The 16,488-nt window shown below is 41.1% G+C and overlaps 2 protein-coding genes across 2 annotated transcripts; one reads left to right on the top strand and one right to left on the bottom strand.

Annotated features, from left to right (window-relative positions):
- Positions 1–2,416: 2,416 nt before the first annotated feature.
- Positions 2,417–8,092, bottom strand: mrps6 (mitochondrial ribosomal protein S6). Its single transcript, XM_085428510.1, has 2 exons — positions 7,628–8,092; positions 2,417–2,541 (listed from the first exon to the last, which is right to left on the bottom strand). The coding sequence occupies exon 1, from the start codon at positions 7,964–7,966 to the stop codon at positions 7,634–7,636; it is 333 nt and encodes a 110-aa protein (XP_085284636.1). The 5' UTR covers positions 7,967–8,092; the 3' UTR covers positions 2,417–2,541; positions 7,628–7,633.
- A 377-nt stretch (positions 8,093–8,469) lies between these two features.
- Positions 8,470–15,918, top strand: nolc1 (nucleolar and coiled-body phosphoprotein 1). Its single transcript, XM_085428491.1, has 14 exons — positions 8,470–8,598; positions 8,891–8,946; positions 9,536–9,687; positions 9,798–9,907; positions 10,008–10,122; positions 10,211–10,338; positions 10,462–10,579; positions 10,977–11,108; positions 11,194–11,283; positions 11,378–11,632; positions 11,756–12,928; positions 14,515–14,642; positions 14,716–14,799; positions 14,914–15,918. The coding sequence occupies exons 1-14, from the start codon at positions 8,488–8,490 to the stop codon at positions 15,070–15,072; spliced, it is 2,811 nt and encodes a 936-aa protein (XP_085284617.1). The 5' UTR covers positions 8,470–8,487; the 3' UTR covers positions 15,073–15,918.
- Positions 15,919–16,488: the final 570 nt, after the last annotated feature.

Here is a 16,488-nt window from a genome sequence, read left to right as displayed (position 1 = left end):
CGTTCAAGCTTTGGTCCTCTAGCAAAGGTCTGGGAGCTTGAGGGTCTTGCGCTCTTCTGGACGGAGATCTTGGATGTTGTTCCTGGAATCTGCTGGAGCCACTCGCCTAGCTTGCGTGTCACTGCACCGAGCACTCCGATGCTGTCATTAGGTAAAACTACATCTATCACTGTAGCCATCTTCTTCTGCTTGTCTAACACTACAATGTCTGGTTGGTTAGCCATCACCAGTTTGTATCTGGAAGTCCCACAGCATCTTGGCTTGGTCATTCTCAACCACCCTAGTGGGTGTGTCCCATCTTGACCTCAGCACTTCCACGCCATACTCGCCACAGATGTTCCTGTATACAATGGTTATGGTGTTCCATGTATGCCCAGCCTGCTAGCATCTTACAGTCTATAATTATGTGCTATTACTTTTTTGTTTATTATATTTATATTATACAGTTGGATGCAAAAGTTTGGGCAACCTTGTTAATAGTCATTATTTTGCTGTATAAATCGTTGGTTGTTACAATAAAAATGTCAGTTAAATATATCATATAGGAGACACACACAGTGATATCTTATTAGTGAAATGACGTTTATTGGATTTATAGAAAGTGTGCAATAATTGTTTAAACAAAATCAGGCAGGTGCATAAATTTGGGCACTGTTGTCATTTTATTGATTCCAAAACCTTTAGAACTAATCATTGGAACTCAAATTGGCTTGGTAAGCTCAGTGACCCCTGACCTAAATACACAGGTGAATCCAATAATGAGAACGAGTATTTAAGGAGGTCAATTTTAAGTTTCCCTCCTCTTTTAATTTTCTCTGAAGAGTAACAACATGGGGGTCTCAAAACAACTCTCAAATGACCTGAAGACAAAGCTTGTTCACCATCATGGTTCAGGGTAAGGATACAGAAAGCTGTCTCAGAGATTTAAGCTGTCTGTTTCAACAGTTTGGAACATATTGAGAAAATGGAAGACCACAGGCTCAGTTCAAGTTAAGGCTCGAAGTGGCAGACCAAGAAAAATCTCGGATAGACAGAAGCAACGAATGGTGAGAACAGTCAGTCAACCCACAGACCAGCACCAAAGACCTACAACAGCATCTTGCAGCAGATGGAGTCACTGTGCATCATTTAACGATTCGGCGTACTTTACACAAGAAGATTCTGTATGCTAGTGTGATGCAGAGGAAGCCTTTTCTCTGCCCACAGCACAAACAGAGCCGCTTGAGGTATGCTAAAGCAAATTTGAACAAGCCAGCTTCATTCTGGAATAAGGTGCTGTGGACTGATGAAAGTAAAATTGAGTTATTTGGGCATAACAAGGGGCGTTATGCATGGAGGAAAAAGAACTCAGCATTCAAAGTAAAACACCTGCTACCTACAGTAAAATACGGTGGTGGTTCCATCATGCTGTGGGGCTGTGTGGCCAGTGCAGAAACTGGGAATCTTGTCAAAGTTGAGAGACGCATGGATTCCACTCAGTATCAGCAGATTCTGGAGACCAATGTCCAGGAATCAGTGACAAAGCTGAAGCTGCGCCGGGGCTGGATCTTTCAACAAGACGACCCGAAACACTTCTCAAAATCTACTAAGGCATTCATGCAGAGGAACAAGTACAATGTTCTAGAATGGCCATTTCAGTCCCCAGACCTGAATATTATTGAAAATCTGTGGTGTGAGTTAAAAAGAGCTGTCCATGTTCGAAAGCCATCGGACCTGAATTAACTAGCAATGTTTTGTAAAGAGGAATGGTTCAAAATACCTTCTACCACAACCCAGACTCTCATTGGAACCTACAGGAAGCGTTTAGAGGTTGTAATTTCTGCAAAAGGCGGATCTACTAAATATTGATTTCATTTCTTTTTTTTGTGGTTCCCAAATTTATGTACCTGCCTGATTTTGTTTAAACAATTATTGCACACTCTCTGTAAGTCCAATAAACTTCATTTCACTTCTCAAATATCACTGTGTGTCTCTTATATGATATATTTAACTGACATTTTCTTTTATTGCAACAACCAACGATTTATACAGGAAAATAATGACCATTAAGAAGGTTTCCCAAACTTTTGCATCCACTGTATATACATAAAGACATCAGTTAAGTTGGCTGGCTCTTTTGTTAGTAACCTGGTTAATTCAATGTTGTCTTACACAAAATAAATACCATGATTGTGTACTTATACTTTAATTGAGATTTAGGCAACAAATACTGCTCAAAGAACCAAGAAAGTCCAGAGAGAAAACTGAAGCAACAACAAGCGGCTTTTTCCCCAGAGACAGTTGATCAAGTTTTAATGGCTTAAAAAAACCCTGCATAAACCACACCTACAATAAAAGAACTGAAACTTCCATCACATGACTAACCATCATGTGAAGCAGTGTCTCAAATGCTTGACAAAAAAGGAAAAGTGCAAAATGGATAGAAAAAAGTATTTTATTATCACATATGACATTACATCCAAGTCGATGCATGCAGCTAATGAAATAGGTGAAAGAAGGAAGTGTCACATGAGTCATCTTCTGCATGTGATCTGTTGGAACCTGCGAAAGACAGAACAAACATTATGTAGGGCTAAACGTTACAGCAGAGTCAGCATGAACCTGAGATAACACACTTAAAAATGTGCAGTGAGAGAATACTGAGCATACTAATATCGATGACTGACTTTGTTTGTCTACTGCGTGTAGACGTGTTCAGAAATATTGTCACTGATCAATAAAAGCTGCTCATGGAATTCTTTAAGTTTCATGTGATCTTGTATAGATTTCTATTTCTGTGGCTTCTGTTAGTGCAGTTAAAGTTCACTCATGTGAGCCTGCGGTGAAGGTTTTTTTCCATGAGATTTCTGTTTTACTGTCCGTTTCTCAATCAACAAGTCAGTTCGTTTAACATCAGTAGTATTTCATTGAGAAATACTAAGAAATACTTTAGTCTTGAGCTATCAGAAATATTCAGAAGAGAAAAAAGGCAAGTCTTTTGACAGTTGAGCAGCATGCAATATTTGTCAAAAGAACCAAACCTTTTTAAGTGTATTTGCGTGCCACATTAAAGTCAGATTTTAAACTTCTTTTAACAATGTTAAAATCAAAACAATATTAACAAATGCAGTAATTCGTCCATCTATCCAACCATTTTCTTTCACTTATCCACTTATGTATCTTCTTGGAAGGTGTTCTGACAGTATTGCGTCTCCTGGATGAGGTAGATTTGGTGTGTGTGTTTAAGTGTGGTAGTGTAGCAGTGAGTGTGTGTCTGTAAAAAAGCATGTGATGGCTGCAATGAAGAAAAGCGAGCTAATCGGGATTCTCTGAACTGAGGTTTGGCCTGTTATTTGATGCGACGTTTCCTGCGGCATAACACAGAAGTTCTGATAGCGTGGACGTAAATAATTAATGTTAATTACTAATGTTAGAATAATTCAGGGGCCAGTCGAACAGCACTGGGTAAGTGGTTCAAGTTTTATTGGCCCAATAAGACTGCTTTATATTTTAAAACATTAATAGAATGTAATTAGTAGACTTGAAATAAGACTTGAAATAAATAGGGTGTAGTACACCCCATCCCCCCCCTTTAGACTCACCCCTGCTTACTGTTGGCATCAGTGTGACAGAAAGGATGGCTGTAGTCAACCTCCATTAGGCTGTCTTATTTAAACATTGTATGAGACTAAGTTAAAAGTTCGGTTGCATAAATATAATTTTATTGTAATTTCTATAGCTTTATTGTAGATGTGTTGCTGTGTTAAGCAAACTGCGGTGGGTGGGAGCAGCTAGAAAGTTCACTTTTCTTCCTGTTTGCACTTGTTGATCAATGGTTTTGATGAAGGACAGTTTTTCCCAGTAAAGGCCTTTGTGGTGATTACACGAACAAGCACTGCTATTTTGAACGTTCGAAACATGTTTTCGTTCACGCCACCTGATTGCACCATCTCTGCAACAGCTCCGCCCCGTGGCTTTTCTGTCTTATTTAAAAAGATATTTTTAATTGCCATTCTTTTTATTCACACATGTGATCCTAGATATGTTTCTAATGCAGGTCTGTTTTTAAATCACAAATGTGGGAGAAACAGCTCTTCTTACATGGATTAAATGAAACATCGGAGAAAATAATTTCTCCTGGGGAAGTTTTTTAATGGAATTATCCGAGTTACAGCCCTAGTCAATATTAACGTGTTGTGACAGGAGCAATTTTTCACCTTTGTTAACTGAAGGGAAGTGCTCACCTTTAATGACAACTAAGAGCTAATCAGCACAGGAAGTGTACTTATTTCTTCCTAAATGTATCAGAGAACCCAAACAATAGTGTCTTTTGTTCTCTACAGTTTAAACAAAAGCACTCTGAAATAAAACAACACCGGCCTCTGATAAGCAACCACTAGGGCTGTTCGATATAACGATATATATCAGATGACGATATAAAAACATCTTCATTTTACGCTATCGTTTGTTTCGTGGTGTCGCAAAATAAACTGTTTACGGCAATATTTTTTCATGGTTATGATGGTCACTGTAGTGGCTATATTAATTTCTTAAAGTTCTCTCTTTCTCTTATATTTAATATAACCACACTACTGACGGACAAGCGCCTGTTTTTATGCGTTGTCGCTAGCAACAGCGACAGTAACACCTTCGCGTGTCCGCTTGTTTATGTTCCACATAAACCTTTCACAATAAAGCTCAAGATCCTGTTGAGACTTTTCAAAATAAACCGAATCACGTGAAAGAGCAAATTGTTTACGGATGAGAATTAAAAAAGAGCCGCCAGGTGCTAAAAAAATAAACCTTGGACTCAAACGTTAGAACAGGCTTTTCCCCGCAGCACGCCGTGTAATAAATACTAAGAAAACAGCGGCTGTTACAACTTCTCTCTAAAAATGTATCGTTTCATGCATCTGTTAAAACACTCGACTCCGGGTAAAGGACGCGCAGCTGGAAACACTTCACGCAAGTCGAGCTGCCCGAGATTCACAGAATTTACAGAAAATGTTACATTTTTGTGATTTATATCGTTATCGGACGATAGAATTCTTATATCGGGATATGAGATTTTGGTCATATCGCACAGCCCTAGCAACCACCACCGTCGATCAACACAAATACTGATGTATAGTATTGTGGTTATATTAGAGCACCACAACGACTGTATTAAAAGGTCAGTTCAGACTTAACAGTAAAATCCCCTACTCCCAGTTCCTGTTGATTATAGCATTTTAACTAATAGTTTAATTAATCACTTCATGGCGAAAGAATACAGACACTTATTAGTAGAGGCTGAAAGATTTATCAGTCAACTGTAATTATCAGGCATTATTGTCCTATCACACATATTTCTGTTGGAATATATGTAGTGAAGCTATTATAATATCATTGTGTATGCGTACACGTCTAGTTAAATCCATTTCAGACAAACAAATGGAGGGAGGAGAAGGGGGGGGTGCTTATCTGTTTTCAAGAGGCACGAGGGAGCTCAATATTTTTACTTTAATAGTTTTGTGGAAAGAATCAATCATTTAAATCCTGATTAAATTGCTTCAACAATGACACCTGCAGGCAAGGCGAGAGATGACAGGGCTGTGTCTGTAGGTGTAGGGGGTAGATGAGGAGGACAGTACAAACTCAGGGTAGGACCTCTTATTAGAGCTTAATACACATCTATGTTTGTCTGGAGGATCTCATGTGGATCTGCTGTTGTTGCAGACATGCAAAATGATCCTCCCTTACAAATCAGCAAGCAAACGAAATAAATACAGACACTGTGTTTGTGCAAACTAATCTTATATGAACCAAATGTATGAACTTGTAGTAAAGTAATACACTCACATATTACAGGGATGGTGACTAATGAACTGATCATTTATTTAGAGGATTATCTTTGTGTTTGGCTACTTCATGTGTGATGGTCATGTCCACAAACACACAACTGAAATACTTTTGTAATATTCATTCACATTTTTACACCCCTGCCTCATTTTCACAATAAGTTAGTTTGCAGTCACTAAAGCTATAAAGCAAACAACTGGTTTAATGAATTTGGTTAATTTGTTTTAATACATTATCACACTATATCATATTCCTTTCTGGTATGAGCAAGCGAGGAGGCTGAGGGTGGAGCTGGTTTAGGTACAGAGTTTACAACCAAATGGACTTAACCATCTGTTGTAACCACATGGGGGAGTTTGTTTTTTCTAATTATTGTCCCTGTGCAGCAATGATGCACAGAAAAGAAGGTCAGACACCAACTAGGGAGAATCAGAGGGACAAACGGAACAATACTGTCATCCCTTATGTAGCAGGTTTATCAGAGAAACTCAGGAGTCTTCTCCAAGCACGAGATCCCAGTGCACTTCAGACCCAGCCACGCACTCAGACAAAAACTGGTTCATCTCAAAGACAAAACTACCAAACAGAAACTTAACAACGTGGTGTATGCTGTACAGTGCAGCGAGGAATGCTTTGGACAGAGAAGACAGATGGTTTGAAAGAGGAGTGAAAGAAGCCATCTATGTCCACTGTGAACATGAGCAGGGCTTACAAAACTAACTGTCTGCCATCTATAATCCAGTTTTGAGGTTGGTATGTCTGTGAAGGTTCTCAGTCATCCAGGTTATCGTAGTCTAAGGAGCTTGGATAGAACAGCGTCTGGACTTCTTAAAGTTGCTTGAAAACGTTTCACCTCTCATTCAAGAAGCTTTTTCACTTCTAATGTCAAATGGTGGAAAGTCCCATATTTAAGTCCTATGGGAGTGTCCCCCTAAGAGTGACATGGATCCCCTAATGTCCACTGTGAACGACCCTCTTTGAACAGAGCCCATGGCTTACAACACCAACTATCTGCCATCCAGTTTTGAGATCCCTTTCCAGACGCCTTAAAGCCCACTCACATCCTGGGCCTTTTGACCTCAGAAAATCACATGATAGGGTGAAGCCTTGGCTGATTGTTACCTACACCCGTTTTCACACCTTGGCTCATGCGATTAGGTAGAGGATCATTAGGGGGTCCATGACACTCTTGGGGACACTCCCATAGGGCTTAAAATCCAAGACTCTCCACCAATTGCACTTAGAACTGAAGAAGCTTCTCAGATGAAGGGCGAAACATCTTCAAGAAAACTTAAAGAAGTCCAGACGGATGACTGAGAACCTTCACAGACACATTGTCTGTTTTTTTTTCTTTTCTTATGTGTTTAAAATGCTTTAAATCAGTTACTAGAGGTTGTATTCGGTTGCTTGTTCCCTGATATCCAGGATCACAGAAGTGACTTTCCCCCGCAAATAAACAGCGGTATTCCTTTCTGTCTGGGCTATTTAAAGGTCGAATTAATCATCAGTGCTAAAACACTTTATTACATGCATGAGGTTTGTTCTCATCCACTGTGTGTGTGTGTGTGTGTGTAAGCGATTTTCTTCAATAAACCGCTGATAAGTTTTCACTACTGTAACTACTCAACTGTGCTTCTGATTGCCATTTCTCTAATGGAGTTAAGTGGCTGATAAAGCAGAGTATTTCATATTTTACTACAGCCCAAAAATACACGCATGTAACAGACAGCTGTGGTGATAAAACAGCACTTTGTTTCACTCTGAGCACCAGTGATTTTAAACACCTCCGCCATTCATTAAGCCTTACATTTAATCACTTCTGGGGTCCGCAGCAGTTACTGTTGGGGACCTGGGCGTCTTTCTTCAGCACAGTGGGCCTCACAACGTCCACATCACGGTGCAGGTGATCCAGTACGCCAGCGAGCATGCTGGGAGCTGCGTAGAAATCCACCAGAAAGTAAGTCCCTCGGCTGTGCCTCTGGTTGTGTTTGGTCATTCTGTAGGGCAGCTGTCTTTCTCCCAAGTTCTCCAGGTCTCTCACCAAGGCGCCCCGCTCCATTAACGTCTCCACCGTCCTTCGCAGAGCTGCCGCCGTCTCCGGCCGCTGCATCTGTTTCAGGATCAGGGCCAGCTCGTACCGAGGCATGGCTGCAGCGAAGTAATACCCGACTCACACGTTTAATTCAGCTAGAACTGGGCTGTCATTGCCACACTGCTCAGTTGAAAGGCGACATGTTATGACACGAGGGGCAGACACGAAAGGTCTTTAGTGATGACGCATAAAGCGTGCGCCTTCGTGGGCAACAAAGCCTACTAAATATAAAAAATAGGAGTCATTTATTTTTTTAAATATGGCGTTAAATCTATAAATAAGTGTATTTCAATAATAAAAAAATTGCGTCTTATTTAGCATAACCACATATTTTACTCGTATTGTTTTAGGAAATTAGTCACGTGAGAGCAACCCGAAATATTTGTAAAGTTTTCTAAAGGATTTTTAAAATCACAATTAGTCAGTGGAATTGTGTTTTATTTAGTTTTCTGACATTTGGAAATCTCTAGAAACTGGTATTTATTTTTTTACTGAAGCGTGGATACGTCGACACCAAGCGTCTGCTCACAAGTGCCTGATTCCGTCACTTCCTTTTCCAGAAGAACGTGTTGAAGATGGCGGCGGAGAAGTCGGTACCGAGTGATCTTTTCAAATGCGTGTACTCGTTTCTGGTGGAGAACAAGTTCACCAAAGCGGCTCAGGAGTTCTTGAAAAAGACTAAAGTGGTGAGTAGCCTACGCTGTGTGGCGGTGTTTGACGGACACGTCCTGTCGTCGGGTATTAGACGTTAGGTCCAGGCGGCACGAGGGGTAAATACGTGCAGGTTACCGAGCCGGTGAAGTTAGCACGTGTATCAGCTGCAACCTGCCTTTGGGCTAATTAACGGTCTCAGTGCGTTAAAGTGTAAATACTGCAGCGTGTTTATACTTTTTAAATTATGATTTGTGGAGTTTTAGTCACAAATTCAAAGTGCTGCAAGGGAATTATTAACTTACTACTTCACGTGTTTCTCTACAGGCTCCGCAAGATCAGAATGAGGAGAGACTCGTCAATATCTACAACTTCTGGGTGAAGTGAGTTGCTTATTAATATTTATTTATTTTTATCCGAGAGGGGTTTTTCAAATAAAAATATGAAACGCATGACCAAGCTGACTTTCTGTGTCGATAAGTATGTTCCTTTAAAAATGTATTGGTACAATAGAAATTCCACTGCTGCTCTCCTAGTGTCCAAGGGTCTGTTGAGTTGAGGATTATCAGAGAAAAATCTAATACAATATAAACACAACCCTTTTGTTGTTTTACAAATTTGAAGCGCTTTTTGTTTAGACAAATGGGAAATGAAATGGTTCTTATATAGCACTGTACTACTCTACTTGAATGTTCAAAGCATTTTATTCAACATGCCAAAGAATAGTTTACCATGCAGAGTGGAGGGATTCAACCAGTCTCTCACTAACTCAGTGTTCAGTTTTTTGCCCAAGGACACTTTGGTATGCAGGCTAACGACTAAAGCATTATTATTTGCATATCTTTCTACTCTGGGAAAGGGAGTGCCTTTTATCCCGTTGAAGTTTTCTTTTTAACATTAATATAGGGTGGTGTTGCATACTGTGTATTAATATAATTATGGGCTGTATCATTGAAACTCTATTTTAAATAGATCTCCCGAAGCCAAAAAACGAAAGGTGCCTCCGAACTGGACGGGACCGTCAGCCAAGAAGGCAAAACCCAGCACTGAGAGCTCCAGCAGTGAAGAGTCAAGCAGTGAGGATGAAGAGGCTGGCGCAAAACAAACTAAAGTAGCTCCTGCAGGTATAACCTTCATATTTGATATGGATAACTGAAAGGGTTGGCTGAATTCTGCTAGTAATGTGCATTCTGAAACGCTGTGATATTACATTTTTCCTCATTCTACATTTTAGCAGCCAAAAAGGGGCCTGCTAAAGCAGCAGCTACTAAAGCTGCATCCAGCAGCAGTGAAGACTCTAGTGACTCTGAGGAGGACAAAGCTCCTGCAAAGCCTGCTGCAAAGGTAGAAGGAAGCATCAGAATCAGACATTCTCATGATAGCCTGTTATTGCTACATTACCTTGCCCGTTATCCTTTTATTAAAATGTAGTGTCTGTTTGTAGGCACCTGTGAAACAACCTCCTGCTGCTGCAGGTAGCACAAGGAAAAAGGATAGCAGCTCCAGCAGTGAAGAGTCTGACTCTGAGGAAGAACAAACCGCCAAAGCTCCTGCACAAAGTAAGTCTATATTGAGTAATTTGTTTAAGTTAAGATTGGGGAAAAATCTTGGGTTATTTAATTTACTGTATGCGTTTCTGAATAACAGAACCCAAGGCTGGTGCAGTCACAACACCCAAAGCAGCTGTTGCTGCCAAAGGTGCAGCTCAAAAGAAGAAGGAGAGCAGCAGCAGCGAAGACAGCTCCTCAGATTCTGAAGATGAGAAGCCAGCCAAGGTACACAAGGCCTTCTTTATGTTGTTATGTGTTGTTGATTGTCTCACACTCAGCCAAGTGTGGTGTGTAGCGGATAAATGCATGCAGCAGATATTAACAGCATATTTCCATGTGTTCTGTCAGGCTCCAGTCAAACCAGCTCCAGTCAAACCAGCCCCAGTAAATAAAGCTGGTGCTGAGTCAAGTAGTGAAGACTCTTCATCAGAGGATGAGGCTCCTCCCAGCAAAAAACCCAAAGCAGGTGTGTTTTCATGCTTTCTTACAACTATACAAGCTACACAGTAACAAAAGTCTGGTTTGGAAAGATGTGAGGCACACTTGCATCAGCGGCAAACCTGAGAAGTGAATCCCAATCAAGTCTTTTTAGCCTATTACTGATGTGCGTAAGTTCGACAGCTATATGAAAAAATAAGTGAGATTGAGTTCACATTAATTACAACAGTCCAGTTTTGTCCATATCATGATCATAACACCAGTCTGCTCTGACTGAATTATACCCAGAGCTGTTCACTTGGTCATCTCTGGAATGATCTGTGATTATCAGAATCAGATTACTTTATTGATCCCTAAGGGAAATTATTTATTAAAATATGTTTGTATTTGTTTTTGATGCTGACGATCTACATTTGTCTTTCTAGGAGCATACAGTGCTGTACCACCTCCTGCTTCAATCCACAAAGCTCCTGCTGCACCAGTAGCAAGCAAGGCCAAGGACAGTGACTCTTCAGACAGCAGTGATGACAGCAGTGATGACGACAAAAAGGTGGCAGGTAAGTGGGTTCCTTTTTATTTTTTCCCCACCTTGACTTCTTGGTGTTTATTGTTAAATGTCTAACAGCATTTTAACTTGCACAGCAAAACCAGCCCCCGTAAAGTCACCTGCAGCCAAACCTGGAGCGTCCAAACCTGCTGCAAAGAAGCAGGAGTCCAGCTCAGAGAGCTCTGGTATGGATCACAAACGTCACTCACCCATTTCCCATCTTAAAATGATGATCAGTTTGTGACAGTGAATGTTTGTAAATGTCTCTCATCTTTCTAGATTCCAGCTCAGAAGAGGAGACGGCCAAGAAGCCTGCAGGTAAAGGAGCCCCAGTCAAAACTTCTCCAGCTAAAGAGGTGAAGAAACCTGCAACAAAGGTGACTCCTGCTAAAGCGGCTCCAGCTAAGTCCGCTAAAGATGAATCCTCCGAGGAGGACTCCAGTTCAGAGGAGGAGGAGGCAGCAAAGAAACCCCCAACCAAAGCTGCACCTGCCAAGACTACGCCAGCTCAGAAAGACGAGTCCTCGAGCTCAGGTAGGAGATGCACATTTTGGGTATTTGAGCTTCAGAAGTTGTTAAATATGACCTAATATAATTTCTGTTATTAACCCTATATTGTTTGCAAACCTTCATGACAACATTGATCTTGCTTTCCAGATTCAGATAGCAGCTCTGAAGATGAGGCCCCAGCAAAGCCTCCCACAAAAACCGCAACCCCATCCGCAGCTTCTGGAGCTTCTAAACCCCAAGCCAAGGCAGCAGAGACCAGCTCTGACTCGGAGGACTCCTCTGAGGATGAGGAAGAGCCAGTGAAAGCCAAGCCTGCTAAAACGGCTACACCAACTTCAAAGCCTGCAGCAAAGCCCCCTGCAGCAAAGCCCCCTGCAGCAAAGCCCCCTGCAGCAAAGCCCCCTGCAGCAAAGCCCCCTGCAGCAGCAGAGAGCAGTTCAGAGTCTGACTCTTCGTCTGAAGATGAAGAAGAGCCTGCTAAGACTAAACCAGCAGCAGCTAAGCCAGCTTCAAAGAGTTCCACCCCTGCAGCTAAGCCTGCTGCTGCAGCAGAAAGCAGCTCTGACTCCGACTCCTCATCAGAAGATGAAGAACCGGCCAAGGCCAAGCCAACAGCAGCTAAGCCTGCAACACCAGCTTCAAAGAAGGCTACTCCGGTAGCAAAGGCTACTCCTGCAGCAGAGAGCAGCTCCGACTCCTCCTCTGAAGATGAAGAGCAGCCAGCCAAGGCTAAACCTGCAGCAGCTAAAGCTGCTACTTCAGCCTCAAAGCATGCTAAATCTGCAGGAAAGGCCGCTAAACCTGCAGGAAAGCCTGCCCCGAAAGAGAGTAGCTCAGAGTCCTCTTCTGAGGATGATGAAGAGCCAGCTAAGACCAAGCCAGCAGCAGCTAAGCCTGCTACGCCTGCTTCAAAGCCTGCTACTCCTGCAGCTAAGACTGCTGCTGCAGAAGAAAGCAGCTCTGACAGCTCAGACTCAGAGGATGAGGCAGCTAAGAAACAAGCTCCAGTTGCTTCCAAGAAGCCCGCCCCTGCAGCTGAGAGAACAACAAAGGCAGCGCCTGCAGTCAAAAAGGCAAAAAAAGCAGAGGAGAGCAGCTCTGATTCCTCAGATAGCTCTGATTCAGAGACGGAGACCCCCGTGACTAAGTCTACAGTTGCCAACGGCAAGGCAGCAACTCCCAAGACGGCAGCAGCATCAGCGAAGGTTGCAGCAAAGCCAGCAGAGTCATCATCCAGCGACAGCAGCTCTGAGGAGAGTTCATCAGATGAGGCTAAAGTGCCACGTAAAGCAGCCACTGCACCCAACACCCCAAAAAACAGTAAGTCTCAAACATCTGGTCATTAAATGGGGGAAAAAAAAAAACTATCACTTAACTGTCGGTCCTTAAGTGTTTAATATTTATAGAAGTGTAGTGTTTACTAGAGCAGGGCGATATGGCCAAAAATATTTATCACGATATATATTTGAAAATTTGCGATAACGATATAACCGACGATATAATGGATGCGAGACAAAATACAACTCCACAACATTACTAGCGCAAAAAGACAACCTTCCATTTATTTTCACTTAAACAAGAAGCTGGTTTTTATGTACATTAAAGCTTTATAAAAATGCAACAGTGCAAATGCAAATTCCTTGCTGAAAGTTTAACCAAAAGGCATTTCCAGTACAAATGGGCTGACATATCCTGAGCATAACCATGTATAATATCCACTGAAGTTAAAAAGAGGTGCTTTGCAACATTAAACTGCAGTGTGCAGTACGTATGTTTCGGACCATAAGGTGCACGGGATTATAAGACACATTAAGCGAAACAAAGCAGTCAGATAAATCAAACTTTATTAAACTCATTCTTCTTGCTTCCTCCACTTCTGTACCATTGATTCATTAATGTTGAATTCTCTGGCAGCTGCTCTATTCCCATGTTGTTGCAGTATATTAATGACTAACCTCGTATTGTGGATGGATTATCTCAGTTGTTCTCCTGACTGAAGTTTGGTCCGTTTACAGCATCCTGCCATGCGATTGCATTTGTCTCTAACCATGAGGAACCTTCCCCTTAACTTTTATAAGTGGAAAAAAGTTAGCGTTCATCCTCCAGCTTCACTGTTTATGTTATGCTAACATAGCTGTGTCGCTAGCGATCACGTAGCACATCATTATATACCAGCTAGCCCAACTTCAGTAACCCTACAAACGTCACTGCTGTTTAGTTTCCTGTCTTCATTTATGTTGGAAGTGATAGCAGAGCTGTACGTTTGATTTTTTTTTTTCAGAAATCTCTCAGTCAGAACATGCAATATCATGCTTGGGTAACTAGCGAGACTAGCGAGCTAACTTCCGCTAGCTTCCTGCTAACTTCTAACTCTGTTAAATGTAATAACTTTTGTTTTCATGGATGCCTGGAAGTTAAACTTTATAGTTACACCTGGTAAAGCAGCAATGCTGATCGTTTTATTAAAGATGAAAGAATTTAGACAGGTTTTAACTCTCAGTGATGCTGCAGTGTTGTTTGACCTGAAGCATACGGAGTTTAGGACCCAGATTACTCCCAGATTTAAGAGCATCTTAGTCCGACAAATACGACAATAACAACGGCCGCTTGCATGTTCTGCAAAAAAATGTGCTTTGTTGTGTATCTGACGGACAAACACCAAACCAGTTCTACATCACGGAAGTTGCACCATTTTTACAAACCAATTCTGGATCATCTGTTTCACTCAACAATCGGCCATGTGCGTATGAAAACAAAGGCACTGCGCATGCGCGTTTTACTCCCATTCTATCGCGATATTTCATTTTCCTATCATTGCCTAACATTATACCGGTATTACCGTGAACGGTATAATATGGCCCAGCCCTAGTGTTTACTAAGTATGAGCCCCTTTTCATCTGATACAGGTACTAATGGAAAAAGAAAAAAGGATGAAGAATCATCAGAAAGCGAAGAGGAAGAAACGGATTTAAAAACACCAAAAAATAAGAAGGCCACAACCACACCACAGACTTTCCCTAAAGCCAATAAGAAGGTAAGACCTGCACAAAGCTAGAATTGAATTAAAGTGAACTGAAATAAGCTGACTGAAACATTTTGTTTTCCAGTCTACCAACGTACCCTTCCGTAGAATAAAAGACGACGAAGTAAATGTGGACCCGCGCCTTGCAGACAATTCGTTTGATGCAAAGGTGAATTATTTAATCATAATAATCATTTTTACAGGATTACTGAGCATTATAGTTGTTGAGGTGGCAGATAAACAAACTTTTTTTTTTTTCTCTCTTTATAATGTTCTATTTCAGATGGGAGCCAATGGAGACTGGGGCCAGAAAGCTAACGATGTGCTCAAGTTCACAAAAGGTAAATCATTCCGCCACGAAAAGACAAAGAAGAAAAGAGGAAGCTACCGTGGGGGAGCCATCTCCACTTCAGTCAACTCCATTAAGTTTGACAGCGACTGAGAAAGTCCACAACCTCCCATTTCAACTGTACTGTACCGGACAGATCAGGAATACAAGTTGTCTGCTCAAACCACCCTCCTGTAAACAGTCTCTCCAGCAGTAGCAGCAGCACACTAACAGAAGATGGTCCATCACACTGAACTGGCCCTTTGATTCGACTTTGCTTTAGTCTGTAATGGAGTTTACATTTAGCAGAGCTGTGGCAGCAGGGAAATGTGCTCCCAACTGTGACATCACTTATAGCCACTAGGTGGCTGCAGCCACTGGCTAATGGAGAAAATGTTTGGCTCTTTCTGCTTGTTTTCACAACCTCCTTTCTTCTTAAATGGTGAATGTTTGTAACATTAAGCAATCTTCTTGTCTAGGTATGATCGAAATTAATCCATCTATACATGTTCTTCATTTTCAAATTTGTTTTTTGTTTAATAGACTACATGGATTCTTGATGTTTGTCCCTTTTTCTTTTTTTTTTCTTCTTTGTCCACATTTAAATGTGAAGAGGTTTGGGGCTTTTTCTTAACATCACAAGAAAACCTATCAAGTAGAAATTTTATACTGTATTTATTATGTTTTATTCCACTTCAATCTTTAAGGGCCTCTCAAGGTCTTTTCTCTGTTCAAGGATTTTTTTTCTTTGGATCCGTTCCCTTTGTTAGGAAGTCCTTTCAGTCCCTCCCTGTACTGTTCAGTGGTATTAAGTATGTAATTCGAACATAGCCATGCTCGTTTCAGTTATTTGATTATCATATGAGATCCTGTGTACCGCTGTCAGTTTTTTTTTCTTTTACACCTCAAATCTGTAAATAAAGACTAAACAATATACTGGTGATGATTTCATGGACAGTTCACTCACTGTTTGCTCAGCTGACAGTTTTACATGTGCACAATTGGAGAGGAACTCCAATTTTTAGTATCTGCACATACCAAGTTGTTGCATGTGTGCTGATATTGTTGTTGGCAAATTAACGGTCTAGAAAGTACATATTTTTAAACTTTGTTAACCCTTTAAACCCTGAACTGTGGAATAACAGCCAGAAAAAAATATTTTCTTTTTAAATTGAGTGCTTATTAAACCTTAATGAAATAAATTAATTTGCGTGTTTACATTTGTATCATATTTGCTACATCAGGCTTTATTTTTTGCAACTTATTCTTTAGAAATCTACTTTGCAATTGCCACTAGGTGGCAGTGGAGTAGCACTGCCCTCAGCATGACGTTTAGTCAACGTATGTAAACTGTCACCCGATTCCTCGGGGCAGTTTGTGTCCAGACAGCTCATTTCCTGTTTGTTTTTTTTCATCTGTTGAACACAGATGCATAAGTCTGTCATCTCAAATGAACTGAGGCCTGTTAGATCAGCATGTGCGGCTAAAGGGATATTCCAGCAATTTAGCACCACTCTGAAAACAGATAAA

Source organism: Rhamphochromis longiceps, linkage group LG13 (assembly GCF_057381845.1).
Source record: "Rhamphochromis longiceps isolate RC_006_pf linkage group LG13, R_longiceps_female_GT1.1, whole genome shotgun sequence".
NCBI classification, from domain to species: Eukaryota; Metazoa; Chordata; class Actinopteri; order Cichliformes; family Cichlidae; genus Rhamphochromis; species Rhamphochromis longiceps.
The sequence above is the reverse complement of the archived record's forward strand: the minus strand, read 5'-3'. Positions and strand labels throughout refer to the sequence as shown.

Coding starts and splice junctions, on each gene's coding strand:
- mrps6 (XM_085428510.1), bottom strand. CDS start 7,966: ATGCCTCGGTACGAGCTGGCCCTGATCCTGAAACAGATGCAGCGGCCG.
- nolc1 (XM_085428491.1), top strand. CDS start 8,488: ATGGCGGCGGAGAAGTCGGTACCGAGTGATCTTTTCAAATGCGTGTAC. Junction 10,339..10,461: donor AAGATGAGAAGCCAGCCAAG/GTACACAAGGCC, acceptor GTGTTCTGTCAG/GCTCCAGTCAAACCAGCTCC. Junction 11,284..11,377: donor GTCCAGCTCAGAGAGCTCTG/GTATGGATCACA, acceptor TCATCTTTCTAG/ATTCCAGCTCAGAAGAGGAG.